Raw genomic sequence first — 13,688 nt, forward strand, 5'->3', positions numbered from 1 at the left:
GTGTATTGAGCAACCGGGACTTGCAGCGCAGCCCTGCAACCGGCTGTCTCTCGCTCTGAAAGGGATATATTAAACGACAAAACAAATGAGATGCTGCTTGGCAATAAGCAAATCTTAAACGTATGAAGTTAAAATTCAAAAATTTTGAAAGATCATTCTCTGAGTTCTACAAAATCTTGTGTGTGAGAGAGAGAACTCCTTCAGCTATCTTCTGGAGCAGTACCACCAATCTTGTATTCCCACAGCAACTTGGAAAACTCCAGCCAAGCCTTCGTCTAAAACACCCTTTGCTTATTCTCCATGAGATTCATGTGTTACTGTTACATGTGCGTTCTGTGACTGGCCCTCTTAAACACAGCAGTGACACTTCAGCTAGGAAGAACAAATAAAAGCCCTAGCAAGGCCTGAAGCAAAGGTAACGTTGTCTATTATTTTACAAACATTAAAATTTCATTTTATTTTCTAACTGTGCCAGTCCATTGTTCTCAATAGATGCATGCTACTGTTATGTATCAAATAATAACCCACTCTTCCTCAGTTGTTCAGGGTTAAACAAAAAAACCCCAACTTTTTCCTGTTAGCAGTAGTGCCTTCCTCTGAAGGTAGCACATCCACAAACCCAGTCTCCTCAGACCTTGTCCCTCAGCAAAGAATCTAAGTGTTTGCTGGGGCAAACGTGGGCCTGAATGTGCTGGAGACTCTGTGTGGTGCTCACACAGCCACATCCTGGAAACCCACACAGATGTTTGTTGCACCTTGAGGGAGATGGGGGTCATGGAAGCAGGGGCTTTCATATTCCCTATATATCCAATGCCGCATACCTTTTATGTGTTTTGGGGGAATTTCCAGGAATGTGTCATTTCATCATTGGCATTCAAAGTATTTACGTGCATGACCTTGGAAGGGTATAAAACCACCTGAGAGGGTTACTCTTAGCTGGTCCTCATCCTCAGCTTAATGCTCCCCATATGCTGTGATGAAATTTGTGTATGTTTCTGACTGGACCCACTGCAGAACTAAATGAGATGATGCACCCTTGTATTACGGGCTGTACAGTCCCAAAAGACCTTAAAGGTTTTCCGTCAGGGATGTGTCTCTGCGTGCTAGGGGGCCCATTTTATCCTCAAAGGGGTATTTGGGAATTCGGATACTACAGCCACGGTAGCACAACAGCGTATTGCTTTAATAAAGCCGACCAGCTCCCAGCTATTTCTGCATCCTCCTTCACAGCTCACCTACAGCAACACGCAGAACCTGACGGCTGCCAGTTGCAGCAAGGCCAGCACCAGGGGCCAGATCTCGCTGTCGGCCACCCCTGCTCTGAGTAAGAGGAGTCGGGCACGAGGAGCACGAAGGCTGTGGCTTCCCCGGGGAGGAACCGAAGCGAGGGCGCAACGTGACTTGCCCCGAACACCCAAGACGCTCATGTCGGAGCGCGGAGCTCCCACAGCCCAAGGCTGACCTCGTGTCGTGCGCTCGCCCCGTGCGTGAGAGCGCCCTAGAAGGCACGGCTTGTTTTTCTACCGTCCGTTCCAGAGAAATGCAGCTGGTTAGAGGAGTGCAGCGCCGTGATTTATCTGAGAACTCCCTCGTACTCGCCTGAAGGTCTCGCCGCCGGGGGAGGAGGGAGAGCAGGAGGCTGCGCTCCTCGGCGGCTGCTCCGGCGGCGCAGCGCCCGCCCGCGCCCCGGCCCGGCACCCAGGTACCGAGCGAGAAGGGAAAGGGGATTTCCTTGGCTTCCTCCCATGCAAATACCTCCCGGGGAGCGGCGGCGGCGGCCCGACTCCCCTCCGCGGCCGCTGGGAGGCTCCGCGCCTCGCCCCGGCCTCCCCGGCGCAGCGTCCCCGGCCGCGCTATCGGTGACACCCGCCTCCCGCCCCCGCAGCGCCCCGCACCGCGGACCCCGCCGCACGGCGCGCAGGGCAGCGGGCGGCTCGGGCGGCCGGCGGCGGCGTCCGGCAGAGGCAGCGCCGATACCACCGGCAACCACCCACCCCGGCGAGTCGGGGATGGAATATACAAACACACAAAGGAAAAGTGGCTGGACTGTTCTGGGTGCAAAATGCTGGAAGTTTGTAAGTGCAACTCTCCGTTTGTAATTACTGTCTGAAGAGGGGCTGCCTTATTTTTTTTTTTCTCTCTTCCCCCCACCTCCCCCCCCCCACCCCCCACCCCGTGCTTTTCTTGAAACTGTACTTGAAACTATTCGATATCTGGGAGTATAAGGGAAAGTATGCGAGAGGAGTTCGTTGCCTGGGTTCGTAGCTTGCTGCTTTATTACTAAGGGGGGAAATAAGCAGTGAAAGCAGTACGGATTTTATCCAGTGACTGGATTAACTGAAGGCGAAGCGTGGTCTCCAAGTCCACTGACTGACATTGTTCCGGACCGGGGGATCCGTCTCTTATTTTTAGAGGAACTACAATTTAGCTGCAGACAGTTGGACACAGTAATAAACCGAAGAGTGGCCAGCAAAGAGCGGGCGAGAGAAACGAGAAAGCACAAAGACTAAACTAACCCGAGCCGCCTCCTCCTCCTCCTTCCCCGGCTCTTTATTTGCACATTTACTAAAGACTTTAGGGGAAAAAAAACCAAAACCAACAACCAACCCACCAACCAACAACACCCCCTCCCCAAAATCTACGAGATTTTCGGCCCGCCGGGGGCTTTCTCCGTGCCGCCGAGCACGGGCAATGCCTTAAATTTCCACTTCAAGGAATAACCCCCCGGCTCCCCCGAAATAAAATAAAATCAATAAACCTGCCAAGTCTCACTCATTCCCGAGGGAGATCTCCTTCGTCCAGGGATTCATTTTGGAGGCAGCGGCTCGCTTTAGTTGTTTTTCCTTTTTTTTTTTTCCGCCCTCCTCCCCCGGCGGACCCCCCCCCCCCCCGGGCCCCCCTCCCCGGGCGCCCTTTCCGCCCCACGGAGCCCCTCGGCGGGGGCTGCCCTGCCCCGACCCCCTCCCCTCCCGCCCGGCCCATGCTGGCACAACCCTAGCGGCGGCCGGACGCCCCCCCATCCCCGTCCCACCCCCGATCTGTCAACCCCCCCGCCCCCCGCGGAGCCGTCACCGCCCGGGGGCCGGGTGGGGGTGGGCTGGGGGCGCGGGGCTGACCGCCCTCCGCCCCGCCGCCAGCCCCCGGGCTCGGGCTCCCGCCACTGCCCCCGCCTCCCCCCCCCTCCATGCGGCAGTGAGGACCGACCCATCCGGAGGGCCAGGACCGGCAGCCAGCGATGGGCGACACGGCTCCCCCCCAAGCCGCGGGGCTGGGGGCCGGGCTGCTGGGGGGGGGGCCCGGCGGCGCCCCGGGTGCACAGCGCCATCGTCGAGCGGCTGCGGGCCCGCATCGCCGTCTGCCGCCAGCACCACCTCAGCTGCGAGGGGCGCTACGAGCGGGGCCGCGCCGAGAGCTCCGACCGCGAGCGGGAGAGCACCTTGCAGCTCCTCCACCTCGTGCAGCAGGGGCAGGGCGCCCGCAAGGCCGGCAAGCACCCAAAGGCGGCCGCCGCCGCCAGCTCGGCCGCCCCCGCCGCCGCCGCCGCTGCCGCCGCGCCCCCGGACTACCACCAGCACCTCCTCAGCAACGGCGGCATCAACGGGGAGCAGCCGGCGGGGGAGCAGCGCGCCTCGGCCCTCCTGGCGGTAAGTCACAGCGCCCCCTGTCGGCGGGGAGGGACGGCCACGCGCGGCTGTGAGGAGAACACCCCCCACCCCTCTCTCCCCTCAGGGCACCCACCCCCCTCGGGTGGCGAGGCGCGAGGGTGGGGTCGGCGCCGAGACCGGGGCCCGTTCCCCCCCGACGGGGGTCATGGCGGGGGTGTCCGTGGCCTCCAGGCCCCGCTCGCCGTGCCTCGTGCCCCACGTGATGTCATTGCGGGTGCGAGGAGCAGTGGGCAAGGCCTGCCGGGCCCGGTAGTGGGGCAGCTGAGTCCTCCCTCGAAGGGGTTTGGGACTGCTTGGGGTGGGTTGTTGTTTTTTGAGAAGCAAGTTGTGGTCTTCACAACGTGCCGTGTGCCTCTGCTGTCAGCCCGCCAAGGCGGTGGCGACAGGCATCCCTGAGGAGGGCACGGGTGGCAAACGCTGTCAGCGCATCCCTGGGCAGGCAGGGCTGAGAAGTAGCGCTAAACTATCGCTCATGTTTAAGATCGCTCCCTCCCCACCCCCCTGCCCCATCTTATGCCGTTTGTCAGGGCTTCAGGCAGTGGTTTTCCACTTGTGCCTCGAACTCGGCCAGTATTTACACACGAGGCAGGCACAGGCCGTGCTGAGAAACGCCAGCCCGAGTGTGCAGCTCGGCCGCGTACCCCAGCGACTGGCCGGTGCTCGCAGAAGCGGTGCTGTGCGGGAGCGTGCGGCCGAGCACCAGCGTCTCGCGCCTGCTGCCCCGAGCACCAGCTTCGCCAGGAATGGTTTGTTATCACCGCCGAGTGTGTTTCGCGGAGCTGAGTTACAAGAGTTTTACAGGCATTGCCACTTTGTAAATGATTTGTTGGCCTTTTTCAACTGGAAATTGCGCTGAACATGTCAAGGAGGCGAAGCCTTGTCTTCTGTTACTTTACTACGAGCAGTCCATGTACCAGGCTTTTGAAGGCACATGCTGCACTGTGCTGCCCTCCAACTCTTAATTCTCGGCACACATGTGAAATATTAAGAGGAGTGACTGCGTCCTGATAGGCCCGTGGCTGCTATTCGAATGGCTGAAAATAGATCGCTCCCTCTGCTCCAGACATCAAACCTATCTTTCTTAGTGCCTGACGTATGCTAAAACGGGACCTTTGTGGTTGTTTCTCCCTTCTTACCCGGGAGTGCGCCGTGATGCGTGGATCGACGTTTGAGGCTGTGTTACTCAGCATCATTCATGAGGGTGATGATGTAAGCATTAATGCGATAACATTGTGTCCAAGGGGAGTTTAGGCGCTTCAACCTGACTCAGTGTTCAGATTAAATCTCCCCACATTCCTTGTCACAATCAAGAAAGCCATTATCTTATTTTTCCAGTGTGTATTAATGAAATGTGTTGCCCTTGTCTTATGGGTAAGAAAAGAAAGGCCTTCGTCTAATAATGTACGTCCCAGAAAAATCCACTTTCTGAAATCAGGGAACAGGCCTGTGTGTTTTTTTTGCTTTGTTTTGTTTTTGGGGGTTTTTTTACTAGTTGTTACTGTTATGAAATAGCTGGAGGCAGCTGTTTGAAAGTGCTAAATGAAACAACTCCAAAGAAAATATTGAAAGATTTTCATCTTTTAAATGCAGAGTGGTTGTCCTTGTTTCTGAAATACCACTAATGATGATTAACCTGCTCTTTGCTGGAGACTGCCGTGCACAGCCCTTGCTCCATGTTGCGTGTTGCATTACCTCCTAGATAACCCCACACATATGTGTCTTTGAGAAGGTAGAGGTCTGACAAAGTCCCCCTCGTTTTTGCACACTGGCATTCAGTAATCCTGCTGACAAGGTACGTGACTTCATTGAGCATGACGTTTGGGGCCCTGAACCATGTTTTGACACTGAAGAAATGCTGGCTCATGAAGCAGTATTGTTGTAATGGTATCACTGCACATCGCTGATCCTCCCACTCTGTGCTTGACACAGACATTTCCTCATTTGCTGCTCTGGTAGGACTGCCTAATTAAGGAACAGTGAAAGGCATCGGTTCAAAGTCACATCTCTGTCATGGAGGCTCATGTTGCCCTTACCAGGAGCTCCTTAGAACATTGTTGCACATATTGAAAAGGAAACAGTGTCTGAGTGGTTTGAATTGAAGTGGCTGAGGGTCATATGCCAGGTAGTACAGCATTGTGCTCATGTTCTTGAAAATTCAGAGGGCAGGGATGGGCCAGGAAATAATGGAGTCTTGCTTTTGCTACAGCCATAGCTGGAGGAGGAATTTGTTCTACCAGTTATTCCAAGGGTACTTGAAGAGGAAGGACAAGGCAGACTAAGCCTGTTGACCTGTGCATTTTAAATGGACGGGGAAGAGAACCATCTCTAAGTAGAATTCATCCTCTGTGGGGTGTTTCCCAAGAGGAAATCCAGTGGAAGCCTTATACGTGCTGTTCCTCTAATTACAGAAGTTTTCCTTACAGCAGACAGCAGATCTGAGGTGTGCAGGGTCCTGGAACAAGGCGCAGCTCTGAGCTTCAGCTGTGGCATGTACAGCTCTGGCACAAGGAAGCACAACACAGGAGTGTTTGTGCGAGTCTCACACTAAGCCTGTGAGATTGGACACATCTCTGACTCCATGGGGAGTCTGTAAAGCTCCACCTGCCTTGCTGTAGGCCCACCAGTTGAAAAAAAAAACACCACACAGATAAGGGCAAAGGCAGTCATAACTCTGGGGAGTTCTGGCTATCAGGACATTCTTTGTCTGCAAAACCAAGACTGTCCCCGCGCTTCCTCTCAAGAAAATATCTGGGTTGTTTCCTTTGCTTTGCAGGTCCCACTGCTCTTGTTACAAGTGCGCCTGCCATGTTTAGTGGCCTTGGATGGGTCATTTACATAGTTGGACTCAAGAGTAAATATTTGACACTCGGTAACATTTGAAACGACATTCACTTCAATGTATCAAAGAGCTTGAAGTGATTATCTGACATTGTTGATACTGTTACTTGATAAGTATCTTTTCCCAGTAGACAGTTTAAAACCATCAGAAGAGAGTTTTTAGCGGGGTTTGGTTTGGGCTTAATTTGTCAGTGTTACTTTGTTTTTTGAGAAAGCATCTATGACAGCAGCATTTTCTAATTGGAGAGCAGAGAGCAGATTTTTTATCTGGACCAATGGATGTGGGTGCATGTAAAGGAGAAATTTATTCTTCGGGACATGGCTAGGAAAGCTTTTGTACTTTCTGCCTCCCTGCATTTCCCGAGAACTGACATTTGTTTATTTATATGGTGGTGTTACTTTTCATGGTGCAGAGTGGAACACATAAAATATTCTGTCTTTCTTTTATACATATCTATATGTATGTATATGCCCTCCAGCACTTAGCTGTTTATATTATTTATGTTATACATAAACAGTTAGCTCTGGAGGGCATTCCTTAGCAGCTTAAGCATTGAACTGGTAATACCAAAGTTCTTCTACTGCAGTTTCAAAACTCTGGCGGCCAATTCATTCCTTCGCTCTTCTGCCATAAGCTGAGCACTGTTCATTTTGCTCTGTGCGAGCCGGGAACTCTGTTTCATGGGTATTATTTTATTACTCTGGTCAGTTTTTTTCATTGCGGTCATCACACTGGTGGCTCTGAGTGTGTTAAGTAATGTTTTTCATCAGTCACAGGTGACTTGTTCTACTTTTACCCAACTCGAAGTTGTGCAGAATTTATTATTATAAGGATTAATTTAAAGTATTAATTAAATATATTAATATTTTCTGTACTCAGAAGAGTGACTGTGAAAGCGGCCTGCTCCCCAGATGTATTCTGCAAGCAGGTGAAAAAGAAAAGGGAGAACAGCCCCATAATGACAATGTAGCCAGGGAAGAGGGGAATGGGTTCATTCCTCCTACTCCCCTAAATTCTCATCAATGGCAGTACAAATGTGGAAGAGTCAATGGGTTTGTCCCAGTTCCCAGAAGACCTCAGTGGAAGGACAGGGTTGCCTAACTGGTGCTGAGAGCTAAGTCTGGCCTGTAAAACCTCAATTTAGGTAGTTGTTTTATGTGGAGATCCTTTAATGATCATGGAAGCTCTTTGTTTCCTAATAACTTTTTTTTTATGATCCACACCGTGCTTGCTGAGGTTTGGCTTTCCCTGTGCTAGCATTAGAGATCCTCAAGTATTTTAAAAGGAAGGATTGTGCTCTGGTATCTTTGGCCCAAGTTTACACTTCTCTTGTCTCCCAAGCTTGTTGCTTTGTTTGCTAGTTGGCGGCCAGGGTCCCCTGCAGAAAAAGCTGCATTTTCTGGTTCTGGATGAATGTAACTTTTAGAAGCATGCTGAAACAAGCAGTATAAGGTGACCAGCTATGGGGTGAAGTGACGTTATGGTGCCGTGAGCACAGGTGGATTAAAGCACAAACCATTCAATAAGCTGGGTGGGATCTTTTGAGTAAAAATCTTTGGTGCCAAAGCAATGAAATGTTTGGTTTGTGAGGTAAGAGTCTGTCGTCTGCTTCTTGTGCTTCCATGGGATTGAAGCTGTGTTCGGATAAAGAGAATTTACGTAGCCAAGTCAGGTAAAATGAGTAAGTCACATATTGCCTTTGTGGGTAGAAAACTTTGATCTGATGTTACGGGCCCTCTGGCCTGCTGGGAGCCATTTGGTTAGGATGGACATAGGCACCATTTAAAACCTTTGTTCCCCTCGGCTGTGGGAATGTTTCTTGAACCAAAATCAAGAAGACCCCCTGGAAGCTGAATAAAAGCTGTATTTAATGAAGAGTTCAGCAAGTGAATTTGTTAAATGTATGTTAGTGTAGGAGCCTTTTCAGTCCTAGCTCTCCAGTCAAATCACCTGCCTTCTTTGAAGCTTTTTAAGCTTTGAATACATTTAATGAAAGTCTTCTCCATTCTGAAACTGTTTTACAGACTGTTTCCACCACCAAAGTTTCAGTAGGTAGCGAGCAGAGGAACAGTTTGTCTGCCTGGGCTTGACACACTCTCTGAGCTTCTCGGTCTGTTACGGCATGTCCTCTGATAGAGCTCTTGTATCCCCTGTGGTACTCAAATTTGAGTCCCTTGTGTGTAGCACTACCACAAAGGAGAGCGATACGCAGCTTCTGTTTCTTCTGCACCAGGAAGTGTGAGTCCAACAAAAATGTTAGCCGCTCTGTGGGGAAATCTGAACCTTAGAAAGGTGCGTCTGAGTCAGAGAAGCTGCTTTGCCAAACTGACATCTCACTATTGTTACTTCTCCCCTCACAAAGAACACTGCCTGCAGAAGGTGTTTTGTGGGGTTTGGTTACTTTGCAGTGACCGAAAAAACACCAGCAACTAGGTTAGTCAGCAGGTTAAGAAGGGCCGTAACATGCCTTTCAGCCTAACTGCTGTCAACAGTCCTTCTACCAAGATATACCATCTTCAGAGGCCAATTGCAGTCTGCCTTTCTTATCAATTCTGTTGCATTATGAAACTGAAACTTCACCCATGTATATTACTGGAAAAGAAGAGCTCCATCCCGGTCCCTATGAGAACTTTGGGAAGGGTAGTATCTCCACTGCCCGATTTATATTGCACCTCCTGTGTGATGCAGGAGGAGCTGGAAGCTAGCAAGCTGCTCCAGCTAACAAAGCACTGGCATAGAGGTGTCAGCTTTGTCAGCAAGTGTCTGTGTGGCCTTCCGCACGTCCCCTGTTGTGCCACTGTTTCCCTTCTGTGCTTGAACTCTTCAGGTGCCACCATCTCACTGCCTAGCACATGGGACTCTGGTCTCTGCTAAGGGCTCAACTCTACACGATAATGACCTGATACCATCATTTCTGTGGAGTTCAGGAAGGTGATTAAAGAAACCACTGTGCAACACTTTAGAGAGGGCATGCAATCAGCTACACGGTGTGTAGAAGAGCTTTAGCCACCTGGATGCTCTGAAGAGGAGGAGAAAGATCTTTGCTTTTTGGCCTCTCTCTGTTGTCCGAACATCAGTGTTCTCCTGTATGGCTTCCCAGTGATGGTAGTCCCAGAAACAGTAGGATGAAGCTGATCGGATTCATGATAGGGCCGTGTTTTCCAGAAATATGAATCAGTAGCTCTAAACCTGAAAAGGATCTTGCTCATGTCATGCTGCTACAGTCTGGAACAGCTCTGAGCAGTGAAAAAGGCAGTGGTCTTGGCTGCAGAAAGGAAGGACTTGGTGCCAAGTGAGATTTGGATCACTTTCTCAACTTAACAGTATTAAGAGACAGATCCTTTCTCCTTGAGTTGTTTGGGGTTTTTTGTTTGTTTGTTTGTTTGTTTTTTAGATAAAAGTATAAACTATTTATGCCCCAGATTTCCCATTAAAAACTTCCTATAGCCACTTGAGAGCCAACTTGTGAATTTGTCATGCCTTGTCAAGTTCCTCTGAAGTATTATTAGATGCAGGTAATCAATCTGTAATTGTACTGAAGTGCTAACACCAGTACCTAACACAAATACTTGCAACTCTCAAGAAACAATTCTTAGGTGACCGTTCTATAAACTAAAAGCTCAGTGTTTCTACTTTTGACTCTAGGATCTATTCAACAGATTACTCCTGTTATTTTGCTTCCATAAACCTCAGTTTCCTCTATGAAAAATTCTATTTATCACTTTTATAAAGTGCATTGAGATCTGATGGTGATTTTTATGGCTTACAAGCCAAATTCATTATTCATAGAACCTAAGACAGGAGATCTGAATGTTTGCTTTGGCAAAGCTGCAGGCAATGTATATGAGTTGATGGATTCTTCTTGGTTGACTTCGGTGTTTTGAGCTTTTGAGGTGCACTCAAATCACCTTTTCAGCCATTGACCCACAGGTATGAGTACTGAAAATACAAACCCAAATGAGTCTTTTACATAATCACATGACTCCTAGAGCTGGGTTTTTATGGCATCGCATTGCCGAGATTCACAAAGTGCAAGATGTGCCAGTGCCCCTTCTTTTTAGGAGAGAAAAGCATTTCCCATCTTTTCATTTATAATCTTAAATGTATGCTTCGTATTTTCTTGCTTTACTTGCTCTTGATTCTGCATCATTTTGTACTAAATTAGCCTCCCAATTAAGTCAGCTGTATCCAAGCACTTCATGTACTTGGTGGTCCAGTAAACTAGGAGTAAAGTGGGACTGGAACTGAAAGCACATACGCAACTCATCTGCTCTCTGTCAAGGCTGCAGCTGCACCCCAGCACTAGCAGGTGGAATCCACCTTGTCCTGCATGTGTTGCCTCCCATCTGGGAGTAATGGAAGAAGGTTCATGTTTATGGCTCGAGGTGGCAGAAAGACTCAGAAATATTTTTAATTTAGTTTAATAACTTACACAAAATTCCAATGCACTTACTGAAAAGTTATAAATTAATTTGGTTTTATTTTGAAAGTATCTCACGCCTGTGGGTTCACATACAGGTGTTGGCATTTCCCTGAAGAAATTCCTTTTGTTCAGAAATGGCTCCTGTATCTGTTTTTATCTGTGTAAGTTATAATTCTGATGCGCATGCAAACCCAGCTGAATCCAGGTGCAGAGAAATTAGTACCAATTAGAAACTGGCATGAAAGTGCTTCTGACACAGTGAGGAAGCAGACCTTGCAAACCCACTTACTGCTGCCTGAGCCTGAAGCTGGCTGAAAGACCCTGTAAGATCCTGGAGTAGCAGATGAAACCCCAAGAAGGTTCATCGTGGCTAGTCTGTTGTGAAACAAAACATGCTATTGTGCAAGAGTCATCCCAGTGGTACCCTGGCTTTTATTACAGAGATCTGCAGGCACCTCCCTAGAGTAGGTGTTATACAAACACCCAGTGAGAACCGTGCCCTTCCCTGCATACCTTAGGGCCTCAAGAGACAAGATAGACAAAGAATGAAAGGAGGAACAGAAGCACAGAAAGGTCAAGTGTCTTGCCCAAGGTCAAACAGCAGGTCAGTGGCAGAGCTGGGAACAGAGCCCAGATTTCCTGACTCCTAGTCCAGCACTCTATTAATCATCTCTTTGCTTTGTGTTCTGTGGCCTGTTACTGTCCATAGGAAATGTGAGGATGACTTTCCGACAGCTTCAGAGTTACTTAGTTTTGGAAACTATTGATCATCAGCATGCTATTGAGATTAAAAAGGTCATGTACTGGACATAAGCACTAGAGGATTCAGAGCTAAGTGCTCTAGGTATTGATTTCATTCCAGGACACTGAATATTTTGTAATCCCCAATGTTTCTTCTAAGTCTGATTTTTTAAGTCTTTTTTCCTTACATTGTGTACAAAGTGGTTTGTTTTTACGGAGTTACTCATCACAGTTAAACTCTTACATTGGTGCTTGCCCTATAAATTATTTTTTCCTTGAAAACGAGTTACAACGGTTACTTAGCAGGGCTTTTCTTCTCCATGAAATTTACCTGTGAAACAGTCAGAAAACCAGAGAGTCAACAGTCCTGAGACACTTGGGATTCTCACTTATTTTCATTCCTCACCGTACGATGTATTCAGTTTTCAAAGTCTTTCAATTGAATTATCTTGATCACAAAGTCAATTATACCTGTGAGATTTTTTTTCTTCCCAAAAATTTTGACTTGAGGCAAAACTCTGGCTACTGTGGTAATGACTGATTGAGAGTCTCTTGTAAACAATAGTATAATCACTTTCCTATAGTCATGGCAACAGTGTTTAAGCAATGAGCTTACTGAACACAATGTGCACTGTCTCCACTGAATAGCTATTGCAGCGCTGAAGTGTATGCTGCTCATTTTCAGAGGACTCAGGAACATAAATTATTCAGCAAAACAACACTGCTTCAGAAAGTGTTTTTGAAATTGTTGTATTTTGTACTAGCCAAAGAAGGATGCTTATTGGTGCTGATGGGACTGTTTATAATTACTGCCCAAGTGTACTCTTTGGGCCAGGTCTGCTCCCACTGTATTTAAGGGTGCCTGTCTCAAACCATTTGAGAACTGTGCTACCTGTCAGCAAGGTCATGCTTCCCCTGGTAATGTTTGCTGCCATGTGAAATCCTAATGTGGAGGGCAGAATGGCTCAGGAGGATGCATCCTGCACATATGCATGGTGTGAGAGGTAGCAACTACGTGCAGAAGGAGAATTTGTTTTGATGAAGAAAGGGCTCACTCCAGCAGGGCCAATCTGTTCCTTGGCCCAGAGGATCACCTAGGTTCCAGTTTGATGGGTTGGGGAGGCACCTTAGAGGGTGGATGGCTTCATGGGAAGCTTCAGAGTTGAACCCCAAGACAAGGAGTTGCCCCTAATTTTTCTGTGTATTTTGGTTTTACAGCACTCTCATTCAAATAACAAGACCTGGAGGAAAGACCTTGTTGGCAACAGTTGTTGTTTTGGGATGAGTCATTCCACCAGATTTCAGAAATGCCACCCTAGTGACAGTTGGCGAAAATGCTTCATGGGCTGTTCAGTTTATGTTTTTCACTTTGGAAAATCAGACTATTTATTTAGGGTTCTGTTGCTTTAGAAACCATCTCCAGACACTCCAATTCTTTCCCCTTCCCCTTCCCCTTCCCCTTCCCCTTCCCCTTCCCCTTCCCCTTCCCCTTCCCTCTTTCCCTTTCCTTTCCTCATTCCTTTCCTCATTCCTTTCCCCTTCCCCTTTCTCCTCTCCTCTTCGCCTTTCCCCTCTCCTCCCCTCCCTTCCCCTTCCCCTTCCACTCTCCCCCTCCCCCCTTTTTTTCCTTTGTTCCCTTTTCCGCACTGCTGTGGTATCTCAACAACTGAGGTTTTGAGTCTCAATTCTGATCTGATTGGCCCCTCCTGAAACTGCCTGTGGGAAACACTATGGACGTGGCACTGTGGAACATCAGCTTAATGTGGGATGAAGCTCTTTATTTCTGGTCGTTATGCTAGTTTGTAGTCAATATTTGTCTTCCAAAGAAATGCATTCTCTCTGCTTCTCTAAAAGCTTTTGGTTCAACATCCTTCCAGGCTAGATAGGCTTGGTCTTCAACATGGGGCTGCCTACCTCTATGGCCCAGTTCCCGGAAACAGTTATGCATATGCTTAATTGTGCACACATGGGTAATCGCACTGAAATCAAGATGTGTAGAATTAAGCAAGTCTAGAAGTAT

At 48.7% G+C, this 13,688-nt stretch overlaps 1 protein-coding gene across 1 annotated transcript in view; it reads left to right on the forward strand.

Moving 5' to 3' along the window:
- The first annotated feature begins 2,989 nt into the window (after positions 1–2,989).
- The window catches only part of MAML2 (mastermind like transcriptional coactivator 2), a 215,230-nt gene continuing 204,531 nt past the window's right edge, over positions 2,990–13,688 (forward strand). The window contains 2 exon segments of the mRNA XM_055801552.1: positions 2,990–3,286; positions 3,288–3,644. Coding sequence (XP_055657527.1) covers positions 3,236–3,286; positions 3,288–3,644 — 408 coding nt within the window. The 5' untranslated portion in view covers positions 2,990–3,235.

The sequence above is a fragment of the Falco peregrinus genome, chromosome 4, assembly GCF_023634155.1.
Source record: "Falco peregrinus isolate bFalPer1 chromosome 4, bFalPer1.pri, whole genome shotgun sequence".
In the NCBI taxonomy this organism is placed as follows: Eukaryota; Metazoa; Chordata; class Aves; order Falconiformes; family Falconidae; genus Falco; species Falco peregrinus.